At 36.6% G+C, this 21,065-nt stretch overlaps 1 protein-coding gene across 6 annotated transcripts in view; it reads left to right on the top strand.

Annotated features, from left to right (window-relative positions):
• Positions 1-21,065, top strand: part of LOC105381563 (homeobox protein homothorax) — a 200,644-nt gene that overhangs the window by 7,741 nt on the left and 171,838 nt on the right. For all 6 annotated transcript variants that reach the window (XM_038107214.2, XM_038107212.2, XM_048630193.1 and 3 more), the window contains exons 2-3: positions 6,583-6,758; positions 9,242-9,383. In XM_038107214.2, the coding sequence (XP_037963142.1) occupies positions 6,583-6,758; positions 9,242-9,383 (318 nt within the window). The remainder of the gene's footprint in view (positions 1-6,582; positions 6,759-9,241; positions 9,384-21,065) is intronic.

Below are 21,065 nucleotides of genomic sequence, written 5' to 3'. Positions count from 1 at the left end.
GGTCGGATACAACTCTTGCTCTCTGCTAACAATTTTTCTATTCAATCGGCCAGACAGAAGACCCTAACCTAATCTAATAGGTGTCGTTAAGAAGACGTGTGCCCGAGATATGTAACGAGTAACGTTTTATTAGTATTTATGGTTTTAAGAAACAAACTCCGCATTCTTTTGCTCCACTACGCTCTCCGATCTATGAATGAAGAGGAATTTATGATCGTTCCCGGCCGTAAGAGGTCGTAATACAGTTAAGCTGTTAAATTTGATAGTCTGGTGTCGGAGCACCAGCTCACACCGGGTACGTCTCACTCGCACTGCGTCAAGATTTTTCTAAGTTTTACTGCCGGCAGTAAAATTGGATACCAACGATGTGGGGCCGACTAACGATGCTTGATTTACGCTATCAATTTAAAAAATACATAAAGAACACCTGAACGATGCTACTTCACTTTGATGTGATCTTTTACTGCGGTAGATTAATGCATTTGCATTCGCGGCCGGACTTGTTAATAATAATTATCGGCTCCGGTTACATAATGTCGCGAACACAACTAGCTCTCTCATGTATTGTCACGTTTTGTGAACGATTCAAATACATTATTCACTGTTACGAATCGCTTCTGGTGGCCCCCTAGACATGTGAATGCGATGCCAGATGACAGAATAGAGAGAGAAAGCTGCCGGGGCTGAGGCGCGAGACAGAGAGGGAGGGAGGGTGGCGTTTGTCATGTCCCACCCCGCGTCGAGTGTAAGTGACGGGTCTGTCTTCCCCAACTGCGTTCAGAAACCTACTTCTATTCTTTGTGGATTTTTTACAATCCCACATAGCTCCACTAACGGTGAGAACATTTTTTAATCCTCCAATATAGCTAATCTCATTCCGGCAATAGTAAAAACTTCGCTTCCGAGAATTAAAGCCGCACAAATCCCCAGACCGCAAGTCATAAAAAAATAACACCCACAAGTAATTTGGAAAACATTTAAATATTCGAAGCGATTAATATTGTCCGGATTATAATTAGCTGGCAGGGTCAAAACTCATCAGGACCTGACGGCATGACATATGTCTCTCAAGCTACGACAAAGCGTAAGTGACCGCTAAAATTTAATCCAGTAACAAAACTTATAAAGCAAAAACCACCACACAAATATATTACTCCGTAAAGATTCTCAGTAAGAAAAAACCACAAGAATGCCATTTAAAAAAATTAAAACGTTCGAACGCTTTTTTTTAAGCTGGCAAACCAAATGGACTAAAGGTTATCTCTCAGAGGAAAAAAGGCGGGACAGAGCGATTCCATTTTTAAAACGTATCATTTAATTTTGGAACCGGCTTTCAAGACGTCAAAAGGTAGTCATTACATATTTTGTGGCCGGGATCGCACCGGCCTGCCCAGTGGGCCACGATACTATTTTTGAATTACATTAAAGGTGGAAGACCCCCGCAAGGCAAGGCGACAAATATAATTAAAGTTCAATTAATACACTATTCTGGCTTGTAAAAATAGCGATGTTTTTGTGGGAAAACTTGAAGGTTCCAATGAAGTGTCATTCTAGAATAATAATTGGCTTGATACGTGATAGAATGTCAGTTGTCTGTCTGTGACCTAATCATGAATGTGAAAATTTACCGTCTTGTGAATGAATACGAATAAAGAAGTGGTGTCGTAGAGTTATGCATCTGCTTGTGCCTATATGTCTATTATCTATGCACTTGTCGTTTTTATACCACATCGATATGTCAATTGCCTCTAATTGTGACTGTCACGTCTCAATCCCATGAGTAATTTGTGTGAAAATTTTAATTACTGTCATTCATTAATATTCTTTTACTATCTTTAGTAAATATTACAACTTTACAAGTTAAGTCTTTAACACATTTTATTTCATCCTATAAATAATAGGTATATTATTAATAATATCTCGCAAAATTCAAGCCGCATGGTCACTCTACTTCAATTTAGTAAAATAAAAGCAGTGCCAAAAATCGAATTTAAAAAAAAAATCTATCGAGAAAGTTAATAACAAGATTCAAGAGTAACCATGTTTCGTAATGTAGCATAGAATAATAACTAGTACACATGTATTGTATAGGCAAAGTGTAATGTTTGTTCGTTTTTACTACGATTAATAAAATAATTATTATTTAGTATGACGTTTATGGCTGAGATTACAACAGACTGTAAACAATTGTTGAGGTTCACCTTTGTAACATTCCCTTCTTATTAAGTAGGTAGGTATAATTTAAAACCAATAATTTCCTACTTTTATTCTTATTTCCCTGGAATTAAACATCTCCGTATTAAAACATTTATTTTTCAAAATACCTACGTAATTTAAATATCTTAATACTATACCTAGTTTGCTAAGTATATAACACTAAGCCACAGTAAATAAGGCTTCATATCCATTTACTGTTTTATCTTACATTCAGTCAGCATAGTAAAGTGCGGTAGCAACTGTCGTAAAATACTGAAACATAATTATGATATACAGATACACAATATTAAACGATTTAGATAACAGACTTGTAGGTACAGTCGACAATAGAGTTATATGCCCCCAGCGGAAACAGCCTGATCCTAAAAAGTCAAAGGTTGCCTGTAAGAGATCTCTCTCAGTGATAAAGCCTATTGGCATTGTTTCTAGTTTATAAGTTTGTTTTTGTATGACTTATTTATGTGGTTTAAATAAAGTTATATTCTATTATATTACCTATATTGGTGGAGATGTATAGATTTATAAAATATTATTGTATCAAAATCAAAGATTATGGTGCAATTGGTACAGGCATACACACAGACTTGGTTAAATAATTTACTAAGCAATTCTCATGCTACGTATCCCTTCCCTTGTAAATAAAGCTTTTAATTAAAGTATTTTCGCTATAAGTACATTTAATATCTGTTTTGCCGACGGTACTTATCTCAGCTACCTAGTTGTAAAAGAAGGCTTACAAAGATTTCTCGTAAAGTATGTAAGATAAAGATAAAAACTGCCTAGTATGTGGTCCATAATGGGTTCCGTACCAACTTACAAGTTTATTATAATTATTAAATTAATATTATGTATATTATCCTGTTCAGGTACAATGCAATTCACTTAACTTGACCAAAAATGGTGACACAGTATTTTCAATAGCAGCTCGTGAGACGAGAAATTGTCAATTCCAATGCAATTCACGCCACGTCGCATTTATTCATGTAATAATACAAAAAAGATACACCGGAAAATAGGTCAAGTGACGTGAATCGGACTATACTTTAGTTTAAAACATATTTTAAGTATAGAGTCAGTAAAATGCGCACCAACAAGACTCAATAATTGAATTTATCTATTCGATTGCTAATTTAATTATGTTTAATTAAACCTTATAGGTGTATACCCTTATGTAAAACGTTTTACTGTTTACCTTGTTGACATTCACAATTTTGCGTATAAATTACATATTAAATATTTAAATACACTAAGGGCCAGTTTCCCAATCCAGCAATGCCTAATAAACGGATATTAACCTGCTATGGGTATGATAAAGAAAATGAAGTGTGTTTGCAAAATTTATCGTTTTATTTGCTCTTTTTGCCCGGCTGAACTAAAAATATTTTAACATTTAAACTAACAATAAACTAAAAGTTGTATAACTTTTGAAAGGTTACGCCGATTTTGATAAAATATAGATTAGAACACTCGGTAGTATTATGATCCAGTAAGCTATAAAAACAATTACAATGATACATTACTATGATCCAATTAAAACAAATCGAAAATCGGTTCAGCCATTTCTGACACACACAAACACACGCACGTTTTAAACGTATAACGCCTATGTTTTTCGTCGAAGGATTAAAAATATGTTTATGTACCGTCAACGCAGGAACCAGTGGCAGTTTTATTTCCGCCCAGATAAGTATTATGATCCAGTACGCTATAAAAACAATTACAATGGATTTAACATGCCAATATACTAATAAAGTGACGTGGCTTCGCCTCGTAAACGTAGGCCTTCTGTTGTACGGATAGCAAATAAAGTATTATTAAAGAAAAGCTAAAAATAAATATAAAAATTTGTAAGTAAAAAAATGCCGTTTAATAAAGTGCATCGGAGTATGTAACTATTATGTGTAGTCCGTAAATAAATACTCTTCAGAGTGTTGGTAAAAATGATAGCTTAGCTTAGCTTAGCTACTTGAGTAATTCTACTAAGCAAGAATGTAAGTCCTACTCCAAATCACAGTATTGCTTAACATGACGTTATCAAGTGAGAAACTGACAGTGATGTTGATTCTGAAGGCAGAAATTCTAATTTTAACGCTGTCAAACTTAAAAATTTGCTAGCATAAAATGACATTTACGGAAACAATCATAGAGTCGAATTTTAAACAAAGAAATTAAGGTTTTGACAGCTCTAAATTTAATTTCTGCCTTCAGAATCGACATCAATATTTAACTAAACTTAAAGATAGAAAAATTCAAAAAGTTTATAAACTTGGCTGAATGAGCTAAGAATCCTTGCCTTATGAATATTGATTAAGAAATCCTTCCCCGCTCATTTTGCTGTCAGTAGCAGTGAGTTTATGTTCTTTAGTATTGTTTACCTAGTGTACACGACACGGTATAATAAAACTGCGCTACAGGCAATAGGTAACGTGAGAGAAACCGGGAACAAAGACCTAGTCTTATAAAACTAGTTATTACAATAGATGACTAATTACTAAAGAACTAGAACTGGCAGTTAAAGAATTTATTTTCATTTTTACACTCAGGTATCTAGGCTACTTTTTTATTTACCAGCATTAAGTACAGTTTCAGAAATTGTGAATACGACAGGTGACATGATTTAGGGTTAAAACTGTAAACACGAGTATATTAAAAAAAAAACTGTTTATAAAAAGTATAAGCACATGAATAACGTATATTTGTTAGCAGTAGGAGTACGAAAATTAATAACAATAAAATTGCTAACAAAGTACCTAGATAAATATAAAATTCAAGGCATGAAATCAATATTTATCGATTTCGTCTGTTCCATTTTTGAACTGCAAAAAGGCGCCCAAAAAGAGTATCTAAGTACACAGCACGTCTGCTGGCTGGGCCTGATAATGACAGGCGAAGCGATCGATAGCCCGGACAAAATGCGGAGTCATTCGAATTGATGGCGCGCGGTACGGCGTGTTTGCTCTTGAAAAAGGCCGGTTATTGATATCGGCCTGCGCGATCGATTCGCCCAGTGAGTGACGTCATCGAAAACTACTCTTATTTTTCTTAATTTCGTTCTTCAGCCATGGTTTAAGATTATTTTTGTTCAATATAATGCTTCAACTGTTATAGGACTTTGTGATTGTAGCTTTTAAATGGCAGTTTTGTCAATTTCCATGAAAAGTTCCTTGACTTTAGTAGTAAATGCATTAAAAATGTAAATTCCTGTCTACGAAGCTATTGTTATTGTCTACGAATTTTATACTGACTGGCTACACAACGTGCGACTAATTAAATTGTTCAAACAGAAATTCTTCATCATCATTAAAATGCTAATAAATAGAATTACCTGAGCTATCTTTATTTTTAAGTCAAGTTACAAGATATAGACATTTAAGGCTATGAATAAAAATTTGAGTTTTTCTCAAAGGCCATTGTCTTCTGTTTTGATTTTAAATCAGTTTATCAGTTCAAGAGGTTAAACGTGTATTACATTTACATAAACTTTGGGTTTCCCAGCTTTCTTAGTAGTAATGTGCAAAAATAGTTTTGTTTTAACAACAAAATAACTATCATTACATTATTTTTTTAATTTCTCGAAGAAGTTATTGAAATCACTTATGCAGCCTGTCACAGGATGAGTTTTTTTTATTTCATCAAGGCACTAATCTTCTTTAAAAGGTTGAACACATTTTAAGGTTTAAGCAAGTTAATTGATCGAAGATAACAATCAGACGAAGTGGTGGAGTGAGTCGACTATTTTAATGAATATTTTAAGCAGGCCCTTACAGCCTTTTCTAAGAGATGTTATTTTATTTTTAGAGGTCTTTTAATTGTTGTTACCGGCTTGAAGCCCTTTTGAAAGCATTAAGGCACATTAGGTACTCGCATTGAGATTTCACATCATCATCTTACACGTTAATTTAAGTTGATGTCTTATACTATCGTTTTAAACCATCTATGTTTGTAGCTAAATGAAATGCATTTTTAGTGTAGCTTTTCCTATAAATCTTAATTTTCCTTTCCGGTAATATCACAACATCTGAGTCTTTAGATTTCTTCATACATTCATCCAACCATCGTCATCAACCATCCTAAGTTTACCAAGACTTTTCTTTCACTATCTATCTCACATTTTCTTCCATTGACGTCTATATCCCCCTGACGTCCTCCATCACTCTTTTCAATCTCTTCTTCTCCATTGTCTCCAATATCCTTATCATCTTGTAAAATTTCCACCTCTTCTTCTCCATTATCTCCAATATCCTTATTACCTTCTTCTGTTTCCATGTCTTCTTCTCTATTATCTCCTATATCCTTAACACCTTGCTCTATTTCCACCTCTTCTCCATTGTTTCCAGTATCCTTATCACCTTCTTCTGTTTCCAGTACGACGAGACCCTCCACGGCGGAGGCTACATGGAGGGCGGCGCCGCCATGTACCACGAGCACCGGCTGTCTCACCCCCACCTCCCCGCGGTGCACTACCCCCCGCCCGCGGCGCCCGCGCACGCGCTGCCCGGCGAGCCGCTCGTCCACAAGAGAGACAAGGACGCCATATACGGGTGAGTCCGGTGGTAACGTGCGTTTGTTTTCACTTCCTCCTAGTTTCTTGGCTCCTGGTACTTTTGTGATTATTCTCAATTCTTCATCAGATTTTATCTCAAGTTCTACTTAGTGTTGTCCATAAATTCCATGAAAGAATTTGCAAATTTATGAGGCATAGAGCATAGATCGCATCCAGTGGCGTGCTTTGGGAGAGGCCTACGTCCAGCAGTGGACTGCTATAGGCTGATGATGATGATTAGAAGGCAGACTTTAAATGGTAGACCATGTAGATACTCATTTAAATGTAAGTTAAGTTTTCTCTACACTCTCTAGTGCTATAATAATAGTACGAAAACCAACAGGACACTCTTAGGACTTATCCTATATTAGATTTATTATGGTATTGTGTCCTAAATTAGAGCATTCTATGCAATTTATCTTATCTTATACTATGTTGCAAACTTTATAATCCGTGTGTTTACTTATTTTTAATCTTGTTTCTTATCTATTTTACTTCTGTTAAACTTGAAATGTTAATTGCAATAATTATAATCACCATTTTGATCTCCATATTTTACTATTATGCTTTGGTTTAAGTACTTTTATGGCTTGCGTTTATGAAGCTAATGATATAAAAGTAGTATATTTAGTTTCATATGTTATATTTTTTATAGGTATAAAAATAAGTTATTTATCATTATCAAAGGTTATCAGAAACGTACAGTGTGACAATTAGCAGACATTGATTAGTAATCTATCAAAATACTTTAATCGCAAATTGTATCTGCTGCTATCAAATATGAAAAATATAATAACATTCACAGCACAGATGTTTCAGTACTTTAGTATGTATTGAGCCTTTTTTAATTTAGTTAATTCGATAGGAATTGAAATGAATCGACAAGTTTAGTTGAAACTTAAAGACAAAGTAGCATATTATGACATAAATAAACTTGTGATGTCAAAGTTATCCTACAATCTAAAGTAGCTTCTCAGACAAGATGGAATAGTAAAGATATCAGATAAGAGCTTGTCAAAGACCAAGGCAGCATGAACTGTGAGCTTCTCACAGCTCTTGCCCTTTGAGTCGCATTTACATACGACGATGCGCGCAAAAAGGTCACAATACTTGTAAACTTTTTTGTCCTTAACCTCTTCGTAGTTAGTGCAGAATTATGGCCAGCAATTAAAACAGTAATTTATATTTAACCCAACCATGACGGCAACACGTCCAGTCGAACTGTGCTTGCTTTTTCTCAATAAGATTATTTATTGTTGCGTTTAGCTGATCGTTGTTATTATAGGTTTGTTTTCTTCCTGACTTTCTATTAATAGTTTAATAATGATAGTTATTTGCATTGATGGAGCCGTCATATTTGTGCTCTTTCTTGGGTAACGTTTCCGTACGTTTTTTTCTGTCGATGTGCTACTCGTCAGAATCGTTAACCTTTTCATTTGATATCTAGGCTGTTAATGTTACTTTTTCAAAGTCTTCTAATTTTATATATTTTAAAACGTATTATATCTCTTCTTTATATCAACATAAATATTTATGGCATTGCTTTTTGTTTTGGTTCGACTCTCACATAGAGTAATAATGATAGTAAATTTTACTGCCCCTTAGGTAAATACACCACTGGGCAGACAAACGAATCTCTACCACAAATGTAACTCACTCGCCTCCCAAATTACACTTTCACCTTAGAATCTAAAGACCCATCTTCACCAAAAACAACTTTGCCATCCACAACTCCATTGTTTTGCATTAGAGGTAGCCATAGAATCCTAAAGTTTCACTGACTGAAGATGAAATCTTACGAGTGTCTTCATCTAATCTGTATCTCAATCGGAGGTCAGGAGGGTCAATTTATATGACGAAAAACGAAGTTTCGGAGCTCTGCTGCGTGAGCCACGACTCTATCTTATTGTATTAAACGTGCCGATTGTATGATAGCTCTCGTTCGTTCGTTTTTCGTCATTATAAAGTAACCCCCCAGACCCGCGTGTTGTCTGGAGACCCCATAGAGCTCTTATCAGATCCAAGAAGCGCAATTAAGACTTTTGATCGCTCTTGTAGTGTGAATAGAACTCCTTGATGTGACTTGTTTTGAGGGTTTGTGTGAAGTGGCTTTGATGGAAGTGTTGGGTTGATATTGAAAGTTAATGAATGCTTGATTTCTTTGCATGCTGTGGACTAATTTTTAAAATTCTGATTTTATTACTGGTGATGCTTATCTTCAGCAATGCCCAAACCTACCACCCTAAAGAATACTTATCACACTTATCATGTCTACACTGCTGAGGCAAGAGTCTCCTTAAAATGAAGGAAGGGTTTTAGGCCTGTCAAGAGTTTAGGATTCCCTCATATTACAAAGTAAATATTTTTTTATAAACGTTTTTGTCCTAAATAAGTATTTATAACAGGACCAACCACCTTCTAACCCATCAGCTATATCTGTAGGCACGTTATCCCCTTCTGACCCATCAGCTTTATCTGCAGGCACCCCCTGTTCCCCCTGCTGGCGCTGATCTTCGAGAAGTGCGAGCTGGCGACCTGCACCCCCCGCGACCCCGGGGTCGCCGGCGGGGACGTCTGCTCCTCCGAGTCCTTCAATGAGGATATCGCTGTCTTCAGCAAACAGGTGAGCTTTGATTTTGGTTTTTTCTTTTTTAAGCTTGTTGTTGTTAGGTTTTAGTTTGTTATTGGCGCTGCAACACTCTGTTCTCGGTCTTCCGAATGTATTTAGTACTTGTGAATGTGATATTATAATAAGGTCCGGTCCAACATCGTAACGTATGACCAGGATAGACCTGGAATCTACCAAAGAGTTAATAGTTAAACTATACATAAATCGCATATCTAACATTACATTATACAATTTTTACAAGCATCAGGTACGGGCTCAAAAAACTTAGTAAGCTATCTAAAACAATTAAAAAAGAAAGCGGCTTGTAACCGAAAATGAAATCCAACGCACGGATTGACAAAAACTGATTTTAAAAAGTTTTAAAACCCCCCGGAATATTCGGCGCGCGAACTGCGTAATAAAAATCCATACTTCCCCAATTTCCGAACACAGAGCCCATTCAACGCGCTCGTACCAAAAATTATTCTGTGAACAGAGAATACCGGGCGAAATAACTTTGTACCGCGCACCTGCCTCCATTACCATCAGAGTCGGAGGGAAAAAGAAAAAAACTCCTCCCGCGCGAACTCATTCGATATTCGAATATTAAAATGTCGCTCTCAAAATGGCTGCTCGTAAATCAGAGGCGGTAATTTCTGCCATAATAAACGATAAAGTGTAATTAGCAACGGTAAATCGTTCCTCGCATTGGATTACTTGCGTAGTAAAGTTTGTTTCGTATCGGTCGGATTGTTTTCGTCGTTGACGATCCATCTCGCTTGCATCTTTATCGGTAGTTGCGACGAAGTACTACGCTTCGCTTCCTTATTCTTGTTTGTACGCAAATGACCATTTAAAATTATAATCGCTTTTTGTCTATAACGCATCTTCGTTGCCGTTTGTGGAATCGATTCTGCAATGGTAATAAATATTCGTTTTGTAATTAAAATCAATGTTAACAAAGATATTCTCAGAAAACCCTTAAAATGTTGTCTATGGACACAATAAGTTTTGGCAAAAAGTCTCTACCCAAACACTTAACTTCTCACAATTGCAATCAAAAAAATTGCGAAAGAAAGGGACCAACAATAAACTTCGAGGCATTTCATTATGTGGTTTTGCTGTAATAACATGACGAGGTGAATTGACATACAGTAGGTAACACCTATAATTTAGGTAACAAAAAAGCACTTAATAAAATGGAGTTGTTTTGTATACCAATTCGACATTGTAAAACGGGTAATCTCGACACAAACCGTCAATCAGGGAAGTGTATTTATAACTTTATTAAACCGCAATTCTTTGGTGGCTTTTACGTTTTTTACAGTTGGCACAATAGGCGTTGACACACTGCGGTAACAGACAATTGGAAAAGGAACGCCATGTCTTCACCGAAACGTCAGAAATACAACCGACGGAAGTGGCGTTGTCTCGACGCACAGTTCAATTTCACTTTTAATAATATTATTGAATCGTTATCAGTCAAAGACTTCATTGCATAGTAATTATGGAAGTAAATTGTATTTATAGGCGTAATATTGTAAACAGCGATGACTTTCTTGACTCCCGGCTGTGATAAGCAGCCGTTAGTGTCATGGAACTGACCAGGTCTATACTATTTGTGTTGAAATTTTGTACGCGATATGGTCAAGATGATTGATTGATTCCAAAAGCGATGATAAATCTTGCGGAATTATTTTGGGCCTACCGCAAGTCAAATTCTATTAACAAAACTGATGTAGGATCTATAATGAACAGTTTAATTACTATAATAAAAGTTATCAGCTGCTCAGACACGTAAAATGGCGCCCTCTCGCTCTAGCGCGGCCGCAGCGCGTCTTTGCTATAATTCATTTGGGGAATAAATCATAACCGTGTTTATTTTCGTGGTACTTAATACGTAATAAATTTATTTAAGTGGCGTGCGCGGAGATTGTCGACGTCTGATTGATCTGTGGCGAGTCGATCACAGACTGTCCTGCACCTCGGCAGTCTGTGGACACTGCTGTCATATTGACAGGGTTTAAATGCGTTCATTGACATTGGACTGAATTAATTTGGTAGCATTTTTTGCTCATATTGCCGCATACTTTATTGGATTTGGCTCAGTTTCGCAACGAGTCAGCCGCTCAATTGAGCGAAAAGGAATGCGATGCATTATCGCTGCTTTAATTAAAGAATGGTGTGAGACACCTTTTTCTATAGTTAATTCAGTAGCTAATGTGTTATGCAATAATTCCTTAGGTCTATTATGAAAGTCACTTTTTTGTTGCGCCTTGATGACAATATCACGTGATATCTCCGACCTTTTGTGTGATCCGGAGCTAAGATACTTCATTCCCATTGCGTGTTCAGTTTTTAGATCGCACTGATGAGAATTTTACTACTAATTGTTAGTTCAGATGCATCGTGGAAGCATTAACTCGCGTCTGATTGCGCCGTAAAGGATTACCAGTGATGTATGTTTCTCACACTATCTCTGAATACTAATTTTGAATGTAAAAAGAGTTTTCTCCAGCTGTAGCCTCGTAACTTAGACGTGGTAAGATGTAAAATGAATCTCAGAGCAAGTATGCATGCAGTTTTCTTCACACAGATGATGCGTGCATTTGTAATTACAAGCGGCGAGTAGCGCCGAGTGAAAAAACTAGTCGATCCACGGACGAGCGCGCGCGCATCTTTACTATTGTATTATGATGATCCGGCAGATCTATTTGCGGCTCGTTATCTATTAGGGTCCTATCTACCAACGAACCTCATCTATATTTATAAAATGACGAAAATAAAATGAGGCTTAAGTCACCTACGTTGTCGCCCATTCAGAGCGTTGTTTGGCCGCGCGTCGCTGCAGCAATAGAATGTCAACTCGAATGCATCTCGATGTATGTTCACGCGCAATTTGACCTCTTTGTCACTTTACAATAATATGATACGATTCGCACCGAAATAAAATAAATAATGTTGGGGGCTGCAGCTGTCGCTCGGGCGGCTCGGGCCTGGCCGCGCAGTTATTCATTAGCCGCGCGCGCTAGAGTGGAACGGCGATACGATACTCGTTTTTTGTCTCTCGCTCGCACGCAGCCGTCGCAGTTTTTTTTCCGACGCATCGGCGATTTCGTTTTATCGTCCCCGCATAGTTTTTGTCACCCAAGAATTCCGTCCACACTGTTTTGGAGGCGATCCCTGAAAAACCTGACCGTTTCTTTGCACCAATTTCGGATCTCCAGAAAAATCTCTCACGATTCTTTTTCGAGCCGAAATGCTGTTGGTTTTTGTCGAAATTACTTGAAGTTGCCAAATCCGTTTATATAGGTGCTTAATTAACATTATCTCCCGATAACGGTTGCGAAATTACATCAATACGGAGTCGATTAATTGTAATTACAATAGAGAATCTAAATTACGATCTTTGTTCGAGTGACGGCTCTAGGTTCATTTAACACAACTTCGATAATATTATTCTATGAACAGGGAAAGTGCTAACCGTTGTGGAAACAAGCACCGTATAAGGAATATTCCCTTATTAAGCGGATATATGTAGAGTGAATATACAATGTATTTTTTAACCCATGTATGTACCTACTAGGGCATGCAATACCGCAATACCGGTATCCGTAATACCGGGATCCCGGACAAAATTCCCACTTTTTTCAATACCGGTATTGAAAGTTAATACCGGTATTGAAGTAATACCGGAATCGGACTTTTTTAGGCTATAAATAAAGCTATTAAGATTTATTTATTTATTTATTTATTTATTTTATTCAGGAAACAAACAGTCACTTACTAATAATTTAACAAACATTTTTGCAAATAGACCTGGAGTTCCATAAAAAGATACACTAATATTACATTAATTCACACTAGGTACATAGCTACGTTTACACTTAAAGAATAATAATACAGTTTAGTTTAGTTTAAGGTTAACAATAAATTTAGTAAATATAGGTAGCTATATTATAATAATATATAGGTATTTTGTTTAACGAAACTTATCACATTTTTTTAAATCTTTCTAAAACTTCTTTTTTGTATTGGCTTAAGGATAAATCAAAAATGTCAACATCAGTGAGGTGCTTGTTGTAACTATCTGCAGTTCGTCTAAAAAAAGTATTTTTTGCATAATTAGTGCTGCAACAGCTTGAAAAAAAGATAAATTTTGTACGAGAAGCGATTCGTGGTACTTTAAATTCTACTTTGTTTAGTAATGGAATTGAATCTACATGGTTGTTTATTAATTTATATAAGAAAATTGAATCTAAGTAAGATCGTCTGATTTCAAGGGAAATTATATTGTGTCGCTCAGCTGAGATTTTGTAGTCTTGAAACCAGTTACCTAATCGGTAGTCTAATGATTTTAAAAATTTGTTTTGTATTTAGTTAGCCTTGTGTTCCTATATACTGTGAAAGCGCACTTGTTCCCAACCGTTTAATGCAGTTTTCGGCTGCTAGAAATCTAATGTTGACCATGCGTAAACCGACACCGGATGTAAAAAAATAATTTATTCTACAATTTAAACTCTAAAACTTAATTCTCGTAAAGATCTACAACAAAATACAGAATATGGTTGCATTTTCTTGTTTTATTTTGACGTATACGACCTTTAAACACAGTATATGCCATTTATTACAAGGAAGTCTAATACCGGTATTAATACCGGGATCCCGGTATTGAGTTGTAATACCGGAACTCAATACCGGTATTGAAAATTGTTCCGGTATTGCATGCCCTAGTACCTACGTAATATAATTTTAATGAACACTCCTAGATGTTATAAAATAAAACGTAAAACCTACTTGCAATCTTAATTCTAACATCAATAATTACATGACAGCGCTACTTTAGTAAATTTGTTATCATTATGAAAAAATGCTATCAACTCCGTAATAACCTCATTATGAAAACTCATGGCATATTCGCATCTATTAAGGCTTTGATAATTAATAGATGCAATGATAGCCTTTAAATTGTTTCAAGCAAGGATAGCATACACAGAGCAGGTTAGAAAGAGATAGAAACCGTTACGTAATAAGCGTGGCTCGAGTGTTTAATTACTGAACGCGCGTAACAGTGTTCTATATTTGAAAACTCGATAAAAGAAATAGTGCGTGGCGCGGCGGCGAGGCTGAGCCGTGCGGATATTCCGAATTCAAAATTTGAACTCTTTTTTTCCAGCCCAGATTAATTCCAGCCAGTCTGTTTTATTCATTTGTGCGATAAAAGAGGAATGCATGTATGATGCCAGTATTTTAAAAGTTTAATAACAAAACGTCTGAATGCAAATGTGTAATCGGTGTAAAATGCAAATACCGCTAACAGAAAAATCCAGTTTGTACCTTTATAAGTTGTGGATTTGCAATTAAAATTCCTTACTCATTCTAGTATAGGGGTCAGTCAGTTGTGCATAATCAATGGGTTTCAGCCGCGCATGATTACAGGCGGTGTGTGTCAGCGCCAGAATCATACGATGTACCTACATATTCAGAATCATCAGCATTTCTATTTCTACATATGACGTCATCATTATTAAAAAAATAAACTTACTTATATATTTTTGCTGATTAGCTGATTACGCACATTTACATAATATCTTTGAATAAATTGGGAGGTGTATTTAATTCACTCGGAAATCGCCTGTTCCATGCCATACTATAGGACAAACTGCGTATTTGATCAAATACTATCTTCTGCTTTCGTCAATCAACCAGTAGCCATATTTTCTCTATATTTTTCAGTATTTATCACAAATCTGAAGTTACCTAGTCGCACGGGCCGACTCCACCGTGCGTCTAAACCTAACTAAACTAAACCGAGATTAACATAAGCACCTTGCGGCGGTGGCGTGCGTCAACCAATTAGCGACCGCCATCGCTGGCTCGCGTTTTTGTCCACCATTAATACTGGACCTGGCACAGTGGACGTGGAGAAGTCACTACAAGTAAATAAATCAAAGCAAGTATGTTTAATAGATTTAGTGCCAATTTCTCCATTGTTGGTGAGAGCATAACCAGGTATCAGTGGTAGACTTTTGACACATCTGTCAAGAATTCTATATGGAGATGACGTATAATTGATAAACCAATCCTGGTCTGTTATCTAACCGACTATGGAGGAATTGGCACTAAGTGCATATAAAATTCTTGACAGATGTGTCAAAAGTCAATCACTACTCTCTTTTTATGCTCTAACAGACTATGGAGAAATTGGCATTTAGTTTGAATAAGACGGGATTATTTAATTTAAGGTATTTGTATGAAAATATTTATGAAAAGTCTTTGCCGATTGGATCGTTTATATTCCGCTGAATCGCATTCTGTATTCTTGATACAGATTTCAATATTGATGATGATGCTCTTCCACTTCTCTCACACCGAGTGTTCCACGGTGGGGTAGAAGTGACGTTCTTTCATCACTCGGTGACGGCAGTATTCCGCGAAACCACATTCCTGATGTCTTGATTTTGTATTTGTTGTGATTCGAAACAATGTTTTTGTCCTGCTCTCTGGAAGTGTCTGGGAATAAATACATCAGATTTTGAACTAAAGATTACATACTACCTAAAATTTAATAAAATGACTCTTTTAATACTGCCTATCGGATGCAGAGTGCTTTGTTTTTTTTGTCAAGGCAATGTAAATAAATATACCGATATAATTATGCTGACCGGTAAAGCCAGTTTAAAAACCAATGCGCAATTTAATCGGTAGTTATCATAAATTTACCAAGGTGCAACTGGACTGCAAATTAAAATGTTGAATTTCGAATCCCTCTTTGCGGTGAGCACGGGACGCGGGCAGAATTCAAATTTTCGTAATCGCCGAGGGTTCGACATTTGAATAGGCCAATGAGGCCGCGGCGCCACGTGATTGGTCAATCCATCTCTTGACATTTTATTAAGGGGTTGCCAAACCTATTATTTCACCTCTATTATTTTTAAAGCTGGTCCGTTTTATAAGCCATGCCTACTTCGGCTACCTGTAATAAACGTGTTTACAGCTGGCTGATAAAAATGTCGTCACGTTCTCTAGTTGTTTTGCCACCAAGGAGGCCGTATACCCAAATTTTCACACGTGGCCGGCGATTTTAAGCATCCTCTTTTGGCAGAATGTGCTGTTGTCCGGCCATTTTGGAGGGAAAAAGGTTTGTCAGAGAGGCCGCGGCGCGGAATGGCGGTTTTTGCGCGCGCAGCCTGGACGTGCGCACCAAATGAGTATTAATTCGCACTGGTTAATAATGACATAAATACAGTACGCACCAGTCTTGCGCTGCACAGGGTGATCATTCATGTAGAGATGTGTAGGTGAAAATTAGGTCTTAGTAAATGTATAAGTGGGTAGCGTTTTAGGTTCATTATTAATAAGAAGTCATGAAAGTCTTTTATATGAAAAAATAACTATATTTGCTTAAGAAATATATCAAACTTACTTATACAGCATTAATATTAAATCCTTAAATAATTGGTAAACTTAGGTATATAACTTCTTTAATTTACTTATGATCTTTAATCAGAACTGTCTATCCAGCATTGCAATACTCGAAACAGCCTGTATATAAACAGGATGAGTAATTACAGGCAGCGCGCGCGCATTCTTGCCGACACGTCAAAGTATGTCCAGCCGACATACCTTGACCCGACACACGCTTATTACCTACACCTTAGAGTTCAATTTACAACGGAATTGGGGTAAACAGACTATTGTGGACACCTCTCCTTTTAAAGACCCATACCCATAGGTAAGCAGTCGGCTTTGCCGGTAGTTAACGCTTTTTGTGGATTTTGTCGCTATTTTTGAGGTAAAAAATAGTAATTTGCTATTTGACGTCATAGAACTATAACTTGATATAATATGATTACAGTGTCGGAGTAAAACCAACTTATCTAGATCACAAATCGTTTCTATATGAGACGCTGAGTGCAAAAAGTTAGTTTATCCTTGAAAACCAACAAATGACAGATGAATAATTTTGACAGCTGTTAAAGGGCTCATGCTATATTTTACAAAGTATAGGAATATTCAAAATGCGTAATGAGGAAATTGGATATATTACTATACCTTTGATTATGCCTTACAGCGTTGTTAGAGTCGGTGTCAATAGGTTTTATAGAAGGCAGGTATATTACTTATAATAAATAGCATAATTTCAAATTAATAATGGTAAATATCCCTGGCTATTTTACTTATCGGGGCACGTTTTATCCGGCCGTGGGGGGTGACAGAAACAGCTGACTAGGGGGGTGAGGGGAGGGCTCAGTCAATTGCAGGGTTAGGTCTGGGTTCAGTGGCGTTTTATTATGAATCTGGCGATTTGAGAACATTTTAAAGCTGATAAATAAACAATTATGTACAAATAAAGAATATTCTATCTATCTATCTAAGTCATCAAGGTCCACGGATAAAATTCCTGCCGGTTTTATAATACCCACATAATAAATCATAATCCTCAGGACGCCATTTTCACAACAAAAGCTGCAATACAAAAATACCTTTTGAAAATATCGTTTCGTTTACCGAAAATAAACAAGATTAAAACTTTCAAAAACATCTTGCATGCTGATCCCTCGCATGAATATATTTGGTTATAATAATCCAACGACATAATGCATACATACGGAGGTAAATTTAATACATGCGAGTATTATAAACACAAAATGTCGGCGGGAAAAAAATTGCAACGGTGCATCTGCCAATGTTTTTTTTTTCGGGATATTTTGAAGGATTAAGGAATTCTCTCATGCAGCCAATGTTTTGGAAAACGTATTCTTGTTTGTTATTTTTACTAAGTGTGACGAGCTTTGATAAAAAAGTGAGCTATTTATAAATAAAAAATAGCATGGACTTACGTATTTATTGAACGATATGAAAGCAGTTTTCAGAAACGTTTTCTAGACAATTACAAGGCCTCAATAAATAAAGAGATAGATATTTCTAGTGTGTAATTGCACGTATTCCCTATAATTTGACTCGTATTACTGTCCTCCGCCATTATAGAGTTGCATATTTCATACGCACATTTCATTCTGTGGCCGCGATCAAGTGCACTTTTAGAATACTATGTCATTTATTCGAACCTAGGGTGTGTCTAGGTATTACAGGGGTCGAAATATAAATTACAGGTATTACAAAGCTGCAAGGGGGTAGACACAAAGCAAGCGTTGTCACCCAGTTATTACGGCTACTTTTTGATTAAAAAGGGTTACTCTTTTGTTCTAAGCTGTTTCTTTTGTCCCTGCTACCCTGGTAGGATGGAAGGCAGTGGAGTGAAGCCTCACAAATGTTCAAGATATTTTTAGGTTAGTGAGGCGGTAGGCTCGTAGTCTCGTACTACATGGGCATTTAAATAGGATTACTAGTAAAGTCCATGTGCGTGAGTAGGCTTATACTAATACCTCCTTAATATTTTGAGGTTTTTCGTTCATAAAAATAACCTAAAATTTGTCTGTCCTATTTTCCAACCATTGGCAAGAAACAAAAAGCCCAATACGTATATGAACCTAATGTAGGTAATAACTAAATAAACCCACCACCAAAGCCAGGGTTAAATAAAATCATCAAACGCGAATTCGAAAAGTGCAATCAACCCTTTGACGGCGACGGTGGGTCTGACGGACCCCTGCAGGCACATCCGGGTGTTGGAGCAATTCGTCACAGAGACCAGAGACATAGCGCAGGACAGGGTTGGGCCGACTGGACGCCGAAATAATAACTGCTAACCAATATAAATAAAAATATAGCCATTGGACTTGGGCAATTTTAGACGACATAAATTTTCTGCTTGATCCATATACTATTTTGGCTTTTTAGAATTGAAGTTTTTATTTATTACGGCTTCTGTGAATGCAATGGGACAAATCCCGTGGCTGTATCCGTCCACATCCGCCACGGATGTGTACAAGATCAATCAAGATTATGTCCAGTAATGCTTTTAACCCTTCGGCGACCCCCAACCCTCAGGAATTACTTCCTCGCAGTGGAACCGCCCTGTGATTGTTCTGTCAATGTGTCGATAATTAGAGCCCCTAATGTAAGACTCGAGTGCTCGGAAAATGGACGGAAAATTTATAATTCTCTGCCAAAGTTTGTAATTATACTGCAATCGTATTTTTTGCACGGAAAAATGTTTTTTTTAAAGCATGATGGGTGACCTGTGCTGATGTCTACTTAGCCATTATTATTGCTGTGTAATTTAGGTTGAAAAATCCAAATTGGTTTAAAAAAAGGTACGCGGACTGCCTTTTTATCGAGACAGAAACGCAGCGTGAAGCTAGTCAAAGAATGGACGTGTTTAAAGGGCAAATTTAAAAATTGCAGCCACAAAAGGCAAAGCATTCGACAACCCGCAGATAAGTTATTAAACATTGCACCATTACGCTTAAATTTCTACCCCACTGGGATTACGTTGGGGTGCCGTTAGCTAGAATTATAAAAACAAGCTGCTTTAATTTTCTAATTATGTACTTACTTATATATTTTGGTTCCGGAGTTTGAAAAAATTAAAGATGTATTATGAAGATGGCAATAAATTATTTGTTATATCAAATCACAGAAAATTTACTAGTATTTTTTAAAAGATTACCTTGTACTGCCCAGTTGTATTTTCCCGTGAAATTGTAGTATGAAATCAAATAGCACAGGTAAACTACGTAGGTATTCATAGATGACATTCATCTAAATTAACTCGCTAATACAAGAATGATGGCAGACACAAACATAAACCTCGTGTCGCCGAACCCTAAAACGCAAAATCAAGGGCCCGAAATATGCTTAGTTATTCATTATATGCCACGTACTCTAAACGCTCGCGTTTATTCCTCGACAAACACATGCATGCAGGAGAGGGTTGCCTATTCCCCAGTCTTTGTGCGAAGGTTTATACAAACTATTATTCCATTATCCCGTGGGGTCGAAACCGGCACAAAAATGGGGTTACGCACGGCCGCCCGCTCTTGTTTAAAGCAGTTTTGCGTTGTTTAAAATTGTGTTTTTGTTGAAAAACGCTTTTTGACTCGGCGTGTGTTGTTTATTTTTAAATTGAGCGTGTGTGTGAGTGTGCTCTCGAGTGGCCGCTGGATAAACACGAAGCTATGAATACTTGCAGTGTTTGTTATTTTTCTGTAGGTACGATTATTCCGCCGCCGTGGTCTCACAAGATACAGAGCCGTGGAAGGGTTAACACTAATAAGTTGACATAATATTGGCACTTGAAGTTTGACGGCTATTGATCCGGATGAGGTGGACATAAACACCTACTGATGTGGTTTTTTTATTGGTTTCTTTTTCTAGTAGTAGGCGTCTGTTACCGTTAGGCGTATCGCTAACAGTGATTGAAGGTATTTCGTGAAATAATTTTTAAAGATATATTTTTTATAGGCGTTTGTTCAATTAATAATGATCATTTACATTTGAAATAAATAAAAACATTATGTAAACTTACCTATATAAAAAAATGAGAATTGGTTTATCATACATATTCAATACCAGTATATCTAGGCTATCTATCTAAATGACATAATATTAATTACTGTACTTAACTAACATTTAACTTGTGTGCTAAAACAACTAGGTAAGTTACCTACTTGGGTTTAATTCAAACAAAAATGCACTTTAGCACAGTGTGCCACGTCTCAAATTGTGTAGACATTGAACTGGGCAGTAAATTTTTATGATCCAGAGACTCATGATATCTGATTGATGAAG

Source organism: Plutella xylostella, chromosome 25 (assembly GCF_932276165.1).
Source record: "Plutella xylostella chromosome 25, ilPluXylo3.1, whole genome shotgun sequence".
NCBI lineage: Eukaryota > Metazoa > Arthropoda > Insecta > Lepidoptera > Plutellidae > Plutella > Plutella xylostella.
The sequence above is the reverse complement of the archived record's forward strand: the minus strand, read 5'-3'. Positions and strand labels throughout refer to the sequence as shown.